This window comes from Amblyraja radiata, chromosome 4 (genome assembly GCF_010909765.2).
Source record: "Amblyraja radiata isolate CabotCenter1 chromosome 4, sAmbRad1.1.pri, whole genome shotgun sequence".
Lineage (NCBI taxonomy): Eukaryota > Metazoa > Chordata > Chondrichthyes > Rajiformes > Rajidae > Amblyraja > Amblyraja radiata.
Genome location: NC_045959.1, coordinates 49,893,296 through 49,907,393, shown reverse-complemented (window position 1 = coordinate 49,907,393; position 14,098 = coordinate 49,893,296). Strand labels below are relative to the sequence as shown.

Genomic DNA, 14,098 nt, shown 5'->3' with positions numbered 1-14,098 from the left:
TTAACTTATATCAGAGTGATGGCAAGAGTAAAGTATGGAGGCGAGAAGGAACTGCCCAAGATCCAAAGCATACCACCCCATCTGTGAAAACACAGTGGTGGGGGTATTATGGCCTGGGCATGTATGGCTGCTGAAGGTACTGGCTCACTTATCTTCATTGATGATACAACTGCTAATGGCAGTAGCATAATGAATTCTGAAGTGTATAGAAACATCCTATCTGCTTAAGTTCAAACAAATGCCTCAAAACTGATTGGCCGTGGTTCACTCTACAGCAAGACAATGATCCCAAACATACTGCTAAAGCTAAAGCAACAAATGAGCTTTTCAAAGCTAAAAAATGGTCAATTCTTGGGTGGCCCAGTTAATCATCCAATCTGAACCCAATTGAGCATGCCTTTTATATGCTGAAGAGAAAACTGAAGGGAACTAGCCCCCAAAACAAGCATAAGCTAAAGATGGCTGCAATACAGGCCTGGCAGAGCATCACCTGAGAAGACACCTAGCAACTGGTGATGTCCATGAATCGCAGACTTCAAGCAGTCATTGCATGCAAAGGATATGCAACAAAATACTAAACACGAGTACTTTCATTCACATGACATTGCTGTGTCCCAAACATATGGTGCCCTGAAATGGGGGGGATTATGTATAAACACAGCTGTAATTTCTACATGGTGAAACCAAAATGTATAAAAATGGCCTTTATTAAAATCTGACAATGTGCACTTTAACCACATGTGATTTTTTTATATTACAAATTTCAAATTGTAATATGTGGGAGTACAGAGGCAAATAAATAAATGATGGGTCTTTGTCCCAAACTTTATGGAGGGCACTGTGGCTACAAGGACAGGTTGGACAAATGTGGATTGATTTCTCTTCTCACATGCCATGTATTTTATCTAGTTTGGCTAAAGTCAGATTGCTTTGGTTATGTCCAAGATTCCAGAAGAATCAACCTTGGCAAATCCAATAGCAATATTGATTGAAAGATACAGCATTAAAACAGGCCCTTTGGCCCATCAAGTCCATGTCAACCATCAATCGCTTGTACACACTAGTCCCATGTTATCCCACTTTATGCATCCACTCTTTACACACTCTGGGAAATTTATAGATGCCTATTAACCAACAAACCTGTATGACTTTGGGATGTGGGAGGAAACCCGAAGAGACCAATGCAGTCATAGTTTGATTAGTACGGGTGTCAGGGATTAAGGGGAGATGGCAGGAGAATGAGGTTGAGCGGGAAAGATAGACCAACCATGATTGAATGTTGGAGTAGACTTGATGAGCCAAATGGCCCAATTCTGCTCCTATTACGTATGAACAGAGAAAACTGGCAAACTCCATTCAGACAGTACTTGAGGTCAGGATTGAACCCAGGTCTCTGGTGCTAAGGCAGCAGCTCTAGTAGCCACAGTGCCACCAACCTGATCAGTCTAATTTACTAGAGCGTTTTGACAACAATCGAGTCCCTCAAGAGCTGTTCCTGTGATCTGTGCAAATAATTAGGAGTTATGATTTACTTAAGCAGTGCATGGTTATTCTTTTGCTTATGCTCCAAATAAAACAAATAAATTGTTGATAATTTTCTTTCAGCTTATATTATTTTAAAATGCTATTATCTATCCTTAATTATTTTCATTGGGTTTAATGCTAAAAACAAATACATAACTAGAGCTGGGTTTTAAAGATTAATATAAATAATTAACTTAATTATCCACAACCTACCTCAAATACTGAGGCAGCCCGTTCATAAAGTTCAACAGCTTTTTCCAAGTTTACATTTTCTATTAGCCTGAAAGAAAAAAAAAAGCAATTTCCCACTTCATAACTGAAGACTGTCCACTGTAAAATGTCTCCGTATAGTCTGTAGATAGTTCTGTGACACTGCTCTTCTATCACTGGGACTGATTTAACAGTCGAGAAAAACAATGGAAATTCAGATTCAAATTTTTTTTAAATGGGACACAAGAACTAGGTGGGAGATGACTGCAAGACAAAGAAACGAAACAGGACAAAACTGGAGGTAGAATATACATAATCTGGTGGATGAATGAATTTGATTTATAGTCATCATTCAGTTTCAAATGGCATTAGAGTCCCATAGATGTTGTTTATTCATTAATTCATTCATTGGGGTGGGAGATTGCAACCTTCACGTGGTTCGCCCTGTTTCGACGAATGCAATCAACCCGGCATGCACAATCAAATAAGATCAAATAGAACAAGTTGTCCTATAACTTTAGGATGTGCACGCCATACGCAAGAAGAAGAAGATTCAATCATTTTTCAGAACTGGGCATCACTGGCCAACATTTACTGCACATCCTTCATTGCCCTTGGGAAATGTAGAAACAGGGAACGACAGATACTGGTTTACTAAGACACAAAATGCTGGAATAATTCAGTGGTCAGGTAGCATCCCTAGAGAATATAGGTGATGTTTCGGGTCAGGTCTGAAGAAAGGTCATGACCCGAAGCATCACTATTCATGTTCTCCAGGGGTGCTACCTGACCGACTGAGTTACAGCAGCATTTTGTCTTTTCTCACCCTTGAGAAGGATGACAGTGAACCAACCTTTACAACCAATGCAGTTATTCTGGTGCAAGTACACCCACAATACCAGTGCCCAAGAGGACAGATGCCCACAGCCGCAGATGGGGATCAGAAAGCAGTTAGTTGTCTTGGATGGTGCCAAGCTCCTTGACAGCTATTGAAACAGCAAGCGTGAATGTGGCCCTGGCATACTATGTGAAAGACAGCCCATGCAACAGCGAAATACTCCTTTGATATTCCACTGCAGTTTGGTTAGTTTGTATCCTGATATGTGGAATGGGCCATGATCCCATAATTTATAACCATTAAGCAGAGAAAGTTAATTTATGGAGAACAAGGATAGAGCAGTATATATGAAATAGGCATTTGATGGGGCTGCAATGGCGCACCAGTAGAGTTGCTGCCTTACAGCGCCAGAGATCCGGGTTCGATCATGACTACGGGTGCTGTATGTGCCCTGTTTTATGTTCTCCCTGGGACCATGTGGGTTTTCTCCAAGTGCTCAGGTTTCCAGCAACATTCCAAAGACGTGTAGGTTTGTAGGTTAATCGGCTTCTGTAAATTGTCCCCAAAGTGTAGGATAGAACTAGTGAACAGGTGATCACTGGTCGGCACAGTGGAGCGAAGGGCCTGGTTCCACACTGTATCTCCAAAACTAAAACTTTTAAAATAAGCTTTTATAAATAACACTGCTGGGTGTCTTTTTACATTGTCTACATTTCTGAGACTACTTAGAATTTACATTAAAATATTTGTGGTGAAATTCATGCAATGTAAACAACTAGACAGCGGAAAAATTATTATAAACATAAGACATATAGTGTACGAGAGATAACATTGATATAAAGCATATACTGCAATGGTGTATATTTCACCTATTGGGGTTCAATCAAGAAACCCAAGGTTGCGATTACAATTATAAAATTAGGAATTGCTTAGTTGATGCAGTTTTAAATTCCTTACTTTCCAGCCCGGTCTAGCGCCATGGCAGCAGTGTCAGGGGTTCCGTTCTCCACAAACATCATGCTGGCTTTCTCAATGAAAAAAACTGCTTCAGGCAACTTGTGCATTTCCTATTTAAAAACACATTACACAGTTTCATTAGGCAAGCTGCAATTAACATAGGATTTTAAATCTCAATGTAACAATGCAAGATCAGTTGAGAATTAATGATGGGAACCAGAGTGCTATACCCATAATTAGTTAAATGAAAAAAGAACCATGTTAAACACATGGCAGAATTTCAAATATTGTTACTTCCCCCAATTAAAATAATCGTACACAAATTAATCCATATCAAGATGTGTACAAAGGAACTGCAGATGCTGGTATATACCGAAGATAGACACAAAGTGCTGGAGTAACTCAGCAAGTCAGGCAGCATCTCTGGAGAAAAGGATGAGTAATGTTACAGGTCAGGACCCTTCTTCAGACCCATTTCGGGTTGGGATTCTTCGTCAGACTGAAGAAGCGTCTTACCAGCAACATCACCCATCCTTTTTCTCTAGAGATGCTGCTTGATCTGCTGAGTTAATCCATGTCAAAATGTACATTAAAATCATTATAGTAATAACCATAGCTCAAAAAGTGCTATTCCATCTACAATATAGGTGTTCTGGTCTTTACCGAAATGTCGCCATCATTTTCATAATACATTATTCCATTGGGCAAGTCGAAAGCTACATGCAAATAACATGCAAATAACAAATAACTTGGAAATCTTACATCACAAAACTGCCATATTATTGGTGGTATAAAGTGAATATTCTTACTACTTTGTTTAAATATATGAATTTTACTTGATTTTATTTTCAAGAATCAATTTTTAGAATTCAAAATAGCCAAGGGACGAACCTTCAGCATCATTCCAGCCTGTTCAAATGCTCTGTGGAGGAAATGAAATAGATCACAGGCAAGGGATATATAACTGAGTGTAAACTGACGATAGCAATGAAAGGTGCAATCTAACAAGCTTGCACACTCAGAAAGCTAACCGATTCAGTCCAAAGCAAAATGTTGACTACAAAATGAACAATAGCATTAATTGGAGACATAAGCAAGTAAGAAATGGACCCTCCTAAGCAAAAAAAGTAAAACAGATTGCTGGAGGAACTCGAAGGTAGACACAAAATGCTGGAGTAACTCAGTGGGACAGGCAGCATCTCTAGAGAGAAGGAAGGGGTGACATTTCGGGTCAAGACCCTTCTTCTGACAGATGGAATAGAGGGGAGATAGCTGGAAGAAAGAGGTGAGGGGGGAGAGATGGGGCCAGTGTTGACAAATAAAAGGGACCTCCAGGTAAAGGGGTTGATTGGCAGATGAACCAGGTGGGGGAGGGAAGTGTGGAGGTAATAAATGGCAAAGACAAAAGAGTGGAATCTGACGAAAGGAAGATGGGGGATGAATTGTAGAACCAGAGGAATGGTAGTAAAGGAACTGGAGGTAGAGGGAAGAGCAGAAGAGGTGTTGATGAACTGATGGAGGATGAAGGTAGGGGGGTGGGGGATATACAAAATGGTATGCGTTGAGGGAATGTTGGTCGATAAGAAGGGAGAAGCTTAATCTGAAATTGGAGAATTCCATGTTCATGACAGCTATCCAAGCAGAATAAGCGGTGCTGTTCTTCCAGTTCTGACTGCTTGGGGTAACTGGACCTCCTAGCTGTTAGCAAATTCAATTTCCCTTCCCATTACAACCGGTATGTCCTCGCCATCCTTCACTGCCAAATTGAGGCCACATGCAAACTGGAAGAACAACACCTAATGACTCCAGCATGGCCTCCCTTTGAGCTATAAAGATTCTACGATTCTGACAGAACATAGAGGCTCTACTCCTTATTACAGCCAGTGTTCACACAAAAAGTTAGGAGTTAATAACTACCCTCAACAAGAAGATAGCACTTGACCAACTAAACCTTCAAGATGTTCTGGTAAAATTGAGGTAAATGGGAATTGGTAAAAAGTCTTGTGTCAGGAATCAACCTAAATAAAGAGGAAGATGGCTGAAGATTGGAAGCCAATCACCATAGAAGTTCCTTTGAAAATGATTTGGGCCAAACAATCATAGGATAGTGGCCAAGATAAAAAGAGTAGAAGTGATTTGACATTTGCTATTGATTGTGCCGTCTTTAGTTCAATTCACAACGCTTCAGCTGACAAAGCACTTACACACACCTAGGGAGGGTTCATAGTCAAGCTACTTAAGTATCAGGCAAAGACATTCTGCAACCGAAGAATCCTACCACATCATCTTGACAATCAATGCATTACCATAATTTAATCCCACACATTAACATACTGGGTAAATGTTCACCATGAACCAGAAGAGGCGCTACAATAGCTATCAGAAATTTGCAAATAAACTATAATCTAGAATAGAATAGAATAGAATAGCCTTTTATTGCGATTATAAACTATAATCTGACAGACAGATTAGGAATTTAACTAAATTTTATCAATATGCCTCATTGAATGCTGCTCCAACACAACTCAAGAACTCAAAACCATCTAGAACAAGAGGAAATAATTGGGAAATATTTGCTGATGTTGCCAATCCCTACATCCCTTGAGGGAATAGAATCTAGTGTTAATAAAATTATTGACAAATTTAGGGTTTCAAACATAAACCTAGACAAATAATCCTCTCTTTTCAATCACGTATTTTTAACTGCCTAGAAATCCAAGCAAAAGACAAAATAATAGATCCGACTGGAAATCATTTGGAAAGGACTGAGTTATCCTGCAACTTCACCGTATTCAGCCCGAAGAATGATGCCCATCCGAACCGTTGTTGGTCCATTCCTTCCACAGTTGCGGCCTGACTCAGAGTTCTTGTAGCGCTTTGATTTTTGCTCTAAATTTATATTCAATTAAAATTCTGGGATACACTAAAAAGACATAGAATTTACTTACTTAGCAGCGTGGAAGAAACTAAAGTGAATAGACAGTTAAGGAAGACTCATAAAAGCAACAAAAACATTACAGATATTCATTTGATCAGGCAGATCTATTTTTCATTTAGTTCTTGTCATTACTTGAAATGCAACAATAATTCATTAGCTTCTTAAAAGGTCATATTCATCCGTTCATTTTCATGAAATATGAGGACATTTTAGTCTTAAAATGAAAACCCCATTTAAATCATAGCACTTCACAATCATTTTAAAAGCATATTTTCAAATCTGCTATTTATGTCTATTTTGGTGCTGATCATTCCAACATGTTCGGTTTATGATTCAGATTACCAGCATCTGCAACACATTGCTTCTGGGTGCATCATGTACTCCAATTACTGGGCCAAGAACCCAATCTTCTGATTCAGTGCAAAGCCAAACAACTCAACCAAGCCAGCGATCTCCAACTGAAAAGCCTGACAGGTTTTAAACGTAAATAAATTGAGCCCCAGCACCATAAGAACCTCCAAGGATGACAGACTAAATAAAATAAATTTGGAACTTTATAAATACAAAATCCAACCACATAATTAAACTAAAAAAAGTACAACATATCATATATCATATCTATCTATATACTTTTAAAACTGTGTGTGTGTGCGTGTGTTTATTTGTGGGTGTATGTCAGATTCGATTTTCAGATAAGATTTTTGGCCTTTGATTCCTTGATCCACCAAAACCACACGCAAAAACTCAGAGATTAGAGGGGGGGGTGGTTAGTGTGTGTGTGTGTGTGAGACGCGGCAGGCTGCTCCCCTGAATTCCATAGAGCTGCCGACAGCTTTCGTGCATGAGATGGCTCGCTTCATTTCCAGAACATTCTGAACACGTGACGCACGCCCTCTCCCCCCCTCTCTCCCCCCTTTCCTCTCCCCCTCCCCTCCCCCACCCTCCCCTTCCCCCCTCTCCACCCAATCTCCCCCACCCCATCCCCCCCATCTCAGCCCCTCTCCTCTCTCCCCTCCCGTGTCCTCCCTTCTCTCTCACCCCTCCTCCCCCACTCCACCCCACTCTCCCTCTGTCTGTCTCTTGCCCTACAATCTCTGCCGATCTTGGAATTCAACACCATTCTCTCCATATCCCTCTGTTCCCTTAAAGTCCAATGTGCCACACACATCCCTGTTTTGATTACTTCTGAGAGTCAGTCATACAGTGGGAAAACAGGGCCTTTGGCTCAACTAGCTCACACCAACCAACATGCCCCACTTACCCTGCCTGCATTTGCCACATATTCCTCTAAACCTATCTTATCTGTATCTACAGTAGTATCTTGTGTAGGAAAGAACTGCAGATGCTGGTTTAAATTGAAGATAGACACAAAATGCAGGAGTAACTCAGCGGGGCAGGCAGCATCACATTCCTTCTCTCCAGAGATGTTGCCTGTCCCGTTGAGTGACTCCAGCATTTGAATGAATGACTGAATGAATGAAAGAAAACTTTATTGTTATTCAGATATACACCTAGACACAGTGCACCTTGTGTCTAGGTGTCTAGGTGTCTATCTACAGTAGTATCTTTACTAGAATGTAGAATTTAAAAACTAAAGATACTTCTTCTCTTCCCCTAGTTCAAGCATCTCTTTTCAGAAAAAAGCCTCTCATAATCAACCCCTCCAATTACTTTGCAGTGTAAAAGCAGGCCGGCCTTCACAAAAACTCAACTAAATATGCAGCGGAAAAAAAAAATCTATGATATCCTCTGACAACTTTAATCTTCTTATCAAACTAAAATAACCTCGTAGTACTTTAAAGTGTATTGGAAGAAAATAAAAATCAAGAAACCGGTTTCCATGAAGGAGCCGTTCTCGATAGTCATTAGTAGCCTGAAAAGGATACGCTCTGTTGTTCTGATGTGATTCAGCTTCTTTTAGGTAGGCATCCTTAGCTTGGTCATACTGCTTTGCATTTTTGAATGCGACAGCTACATCAAAACAGATACAAGAGGGAGTTACATGCAAAAAATAAATGGAAAAGGATGCTGCATTATTCTGACATCTTGTGGTGACGTCGTACAAGTTAAACAAAGCAAAAGATTAAGCAAAACAAATAATATTTCAATTATAACCACGCATAGTCCTACAGTTCTGAAGGGGCTGCTTCTGTGCTGTATAACTATTTCATTGAAACATTTGATGTTATGTACGTGTCAATTCCAAAATGGTGGCATCAAGCTGGAAAAGGATTTTAGACTTACTTATTTGTGAAGATAGCATGCAACTTTCATTGTAAATGGATTCGATATATAATATGGCAAAGGATTACACTATAGATAAAAATCAACCCGAAACCTCTCAAAATAATGTCAGACAGGAAAACACTCTTACCCGCCTTTGCATATTCAGATGCTGCACCATCGAAATCAGGTTTCCATTTTAAAAAGCCAGTTTTCAGACTGGAAATAAAACAGGATCAATATTAAAAATTGAAATAATTTACTTTCATAGCTATATGTATTAAATAAAACTTGTCTTGCACATCTCCTTTAAACTTTGTCCATCTCACCTTAAAGCTGTGCCCTCTAATTTCATAGCTACATTTGTATTAGACTGAAGTTGACCTTGTAGGTGAAAACAATACTGCACCTACTTTGAAATATGTTATCGGTCTGAATTTGCGAAAGGCGATAAATTCTAAATTTACAGATGACGCCAAACATAAAAGTATGGTAAGCAATAATAAAGATGAAAACATGGACTAACAAATTGGCAAACACTTAACAGTAAAAATAAGTTAACAAGAATGAGGAAAACCATTATGAATGAAATAGTTCAATTTTAAAGAAAATTCAAAAAACTGAGGAATCTGGTAATTTGGGAAGGCTGGAAGAATTGCCAAGGTAGCTTGCCACCCTGGCCATTACCCTTTCTCTCACCTACCTTCCAAGAGAAGGTGCAGGAGCTTGAAAGCTCAGCCATCCAGACCTGGAAACAGTATCTTCCCCACTGCTATCAGAATCCTGAGCAGATCAACTTTTTCACACTCTCTTCCCAGAGGTACTGCCATGTACTGTTAATTATAGGTAGGAAAGAACTGCAGATGCTGGTCTAAATCCAGTCTGAAGAACGGTCTCGACCCAAAACGTCACCCATTCCTTCTCTCCAGAGATGCTGCCTGACCCACTGAGTTACTCCACCTACTGTTATTTATACCTCATTTAGTTATTCTATTATACTTCAATAGTGTATATGCACTACATCAGACGGCACTGCAATCCTCTCACCATTCTTACCCATCATTGTATTTATTGCTGCATTAATACAGTTTTCTCTGTGAACAAGGAATTTCATTGCAGCCAGGTGCATATGTCCAATAAACTAACCCAATCAAGAAGTAATCATGTACATGGAGATAACACATGTTATGTGAAAGGTAAAACACATTGCAGATGAAAGAATGCTTGAAAGAATCTAAGGGCATGCACCTTGGTTGAAAAAAAATGTTGCTTTTAAATAGTGACAAATGGGACAGCTTGTTCAAAGGGACCCATGTATCTTTGCACATGAATTAGTTGAGGTTAACATGCTCAGTATGAGGCTTTTGAATAGACTCTGGGATATACAAGGAATGGAGGAGTATGGATCATGTGTAGGCAGATGAGATTAATTTATGTAGACACAAGAACTGCAGATGCTGGTTACAACAAACGACACACAATGCTGAAAGACATGGATAGGGTAGAAATCAAAATCTTTTTCCCCAGGATGGAAACAAGAAATACTTGAGCATAACTTTAAGGCGAGAGGGACAAAGTTTAAAGGAGATGTGCAAGACAAGTTTTATTTAAAACACAGGATGGCAAGTGCCAGGAACTCACTGCCACTGATGGTGATGGCAGCAGATACGATAGTGGCATTTACGACTTTTGGATAGGAACATGGGGTATGACGAGAATGGAGGGATATAGATTATGTGCAGGCAGATAAGAGTTAGTCATGGCATGATGATCAGCACAGACAATGTGGGCAGAAGGGCCTGGTCCTGTGCTGTGCTGTTCCATGTTCTCTCAAGTGTCTTCTCAAACTCAATTATAGTATTAAGTTAATACTTTTTAATTTGAAGCGAACCATATCTGGTCATTATTGCAATTGAGTGCATCTTAAGGGGCATGTGGAAAGTGAGGGCTGTGAGCTGTGGAACGAGCTGCCAGAGGAGGTACCCGAGGCAGGTACTACGCAACATTGAAAAGATGTATAGGAAGGAACTGCAGATAAGGCACATACACTCACGTATATCCCCGTATGCCCTCATAAACCCCGACTACACAGTAGAGCACGCCGCAGGATGTTCCTGTTCTCGATCACCTGGCACCATTCGCGACACGGTCCAAGGCTGGGGCTCTCATCCAAAAGGGCGCACAACACCATCCTTTATGGCATCTCTTATCAGAGCAGACCATGCCACTGCCCCCTCCCTGAGCCAATCATATGCCCCCTTGTCTGCAACGTTTCTGCACTACTAGCAGCAGGGGGTACAAGTGGTCCACCCAATCATTGCTGTTATTTTTTGGTCACGAATGCCATGCTTTCCCCATAGAATGGCCTGAGAAAGGCCACACTCCCAGACAATGTGCACAGCTGCAAGGTCAATTCTAGGAGATAATGCATTTGCATCTTGTTTTCCAGGGCTATGGAATGCAGTGCTCCTAATTTATCTGATAACTCCATTTCATATTTTAGCTGAAATTGTCTGTTTAACCCTTACACTACAATGGATAGGAAAGGTTTAGAAGGATATGGGCCAAATACAGGCAGGTGGGACTAGTGTAGATAGAGCATCTTGGTCAGCATGGGCCGAAATGACGCTGGTTTCGCAGATGCCTCTTTCCTCCTTTCCAATCAATGGTGACAGTGCAGGTAGGAACCAACCAGCTGGGCTGCAAAGGCTCATGGGAGCTGTAGTGCATTAGCAGGCCCCTCAGGACATTGTGTGTGGAAAGAACTGCAGATGCTGGTTTACACCGAAGATAGACGTAAAATGCTGGAGTAACTCAGAGGGACTGGCAGTATCTCTGGAGAAAAGGAAGGGGTGACATTTCAGGTCGAGACCTTCAGACTGAGTCAGGGGAGAGGGAAACTGGAGAGATGGAAGGGCAAGGTGTGAAAATGACAGGTCATAGCAGACAATGATTAAATAAATCTATAATGGTTCAATGTTGGTTGAGGGCAAGGTGACATCGAGGCATACAATCAGTAAAAATAATCAGAAGGACAGCGTTGAGGAACAGCACCTCATATTTCACCTGAACAGCTTACAACCCAGTGGTATGAATATTGATTTCTCTAACTTCAAGTAACCCTTGCATTCCCTCTCTGTCCACCCCTCCCCATCCAAGCTCTCCGACTAGTTGCACTGTCCTTCTGATTAATTTTACTGATTGTATGCCTCTTGTCACCTTCTCCTCAGCCAACAATGAACCATTCTACATGTGCAAGAAGGAATTGCCGATGCTGATTTACACCCAAGAAAGATAGACACAAAATGCTGGAGTAACTCAGCGGGACAGGCAACATCTCTGGAGAGAAGGAATGGGTGACATTTCGGGTGAAGACATCAGTCTGTAGAAGGGTCTCGACCTGAAACGTCCCCCATTCCATCTCTCCATATGTGCTGCCTGTCCCGCTGAGTTACTCCAGCATTTTGCGATTATCTACAATGAGCCATTCTACATTTCCATAACAGCGTCTACTCTGATCTGTCATTTTCTCCAATTTCAGGTAGTCCTCGCTTTCTCCCTCCTTCCCCTCCCCTCGCCAGCTCTCCCACAACGCACTGTCTCAGCCTCTTCCTTTCTTCTTCCCACCCCCACATCAGTCTGAAGAAGGGTCTCGACCCGAAACATCGCTCCATAGATGCTGCCTCACCCGCTGAGTTTCTCTAGCATTTTTGTCTACCTGTCATTTTCACATCATATTTTTCCATATCTCTCGTCTCACTCTCCCCCGAGTCTGAGGAAAGGTCTCGACCTGAAACGTCCCCTATTCCGTCTCTCCACAGATGCTGCCTGTCCCTCTGAGTTACCCCAGGACATTGACAGCCGACCCGGACTACAACTCCCAGCAGGCTCCACGCCCACAGAGGGGCGTCAGACGGCGGCGCCCACCCGGATCTCCGGGCGCTTGAACCCCCCACTCCCGCTGGGAGGAACGGTGGTCACTCCACCTCACCAAACAAAATCCACTCCCTCACCATTTCTCGGCGGCCGCTATGTGTTCCAGCGCCTCGTTTATCTTTTGAGCCATCGGTTTCTTTCCTACGTGGGACACGACAGCCGACAAAATGGCGGGCGTGCGGACGGACGGAGGCGACACCGCGATCCCCTCGTTACCGGCTGCTCGTCCTTCACGGCGATGCCGGGGCCGCCGCTCACTTCAGCCACCGGGCGGAGGTAAATAAAGAATCAATAACTGCGGGTGCGCGTGCGCAGTAAGCGATTGCGCGGCCGGGCCCAAGCAGTCGCGCATGCGCGCACGGGGCACTCCCCCCGCCCCCCCCCCCCGCCCCGCCTCCTGACTGCGCATTCGCGCTGGAGAAGATCCGGACAGACTCCGCGGTGACGTAGGCCGTGTCCACGCCTCTGCTGGGATTGTCTCGCCAGTCACTTGGGGGCAGGTAACGCAATTAGTGCACCGATTGTAGTGCACTGCTCTGTCCTGCCTGCTCAGTTTACAGCAGGGCGGTTACTGCAGCAAAGGTACCTTGCAGTTTAATGATAGCTTACAGTAGGGCTGTGATTGCAGCAGAAGTACCTTGCAATTCAGTGGTTCAACGATAATTTACAGCAGGGCAGTTATTGCAGCAAAGATACATTGGAATTTAATGGATTAATTAAACTTTATTGTAACATGCATCTAGAGACAGTGACATTCGTGGTCCCCTTAGTTTCAGTGTGAAGAAGGGTCTCGACCCGAAACATCACCATTCCTTTTCTGCAGAGATGCAGCCTGACCCGCTGAATCACTCCAGCTTTTTACGTCTATCTTCAGTTTAAACCAGCATCTGCAGTTATTTCCTACACAGTGAAATTCTTCGTTTTGTGTGCAATTTAGTAAAATCATACTATGCATAAGCACAATATTACATAGCGATGTTACAAAATTTTGAGATTTTAAAAATCTAGTCTGTAATTTATCCCATCAGATAAAGCATAAAAAGAAGTTTAATTTGACACCTAATTCACTTTCATATCTTCAGTATTAAAAAAGTTATGGCCATTTTCATACTCGGAAATTAGCATCTTGTTCCCTATTGCTTTTCCATTAAAACAAAAGCTGTGATCGAGGAGAGTCAAATGGCCATAACTTTCTTAAAAATTAAGAGAACTGAAAGAAATTTTCAGTTATTATAGATTGAAGCATTCTGAAACAAATATGAAACAATCTTACTTAGATGACTTGAAATTAAAGCATATAATTAGTTATTTACCTAATTGTAGCTAATTATAAAATTCAATTACTAGATCTAAACATCTATCAATTTCTTAAGAATAGATTAACATTTTTAAATAGCCTAAGTGTCCAAATAACATTCACACAATAATTCACAATATAACATAATTTTTTAATCTGATTGTCATGGATTTAT

General features: G+C 41.5%; 1 protein-coding gene across 1 annotated transcript in view; it reads right to left on the bottom strand.

Moving 5' to 3' along the window:
• Positions 1-12,964, bottom strand: part of napg (NSF attachment protein gamma) — a 28,725-nt gene extending 15,761 nt beyond the window's left edge. Inside the window, exons 1-7 of the mRNA XM_033019389.1 lie at positions 12,704-12,964; positions 8,842-8,909; positions 8,354-8,438; positions 6,478-6,495; positions 4,421-4,451; positions 3,530-3,639; positions 1,738-1,804 (exon numbers count right to left, since the gene is read on the bottom strand). Coding sequence (XP_032875280.1) covers positions 1,738-1,804; positions 3,530-3,639; positions 4,421-4,451; positions 6,478-6,495; positions 8,354-8,438; positions 8,842-8,909; positions 12,704-12,756 — 432 coding nt within the window. The 5' untranslated portion in view covers positions 12,757-12,964. The remainder of the gene's footprint in view (positions 1-1,737; positions 1,805-3,529; positions 3,640-4,420; positions 4,452-6,477; positions 6,496-8,353; positions 8,439-8,841; positions 8,910-12,703) is intronic.
• Positions 12,965-14,098: the final 1,134 nt, after the last annotated feature.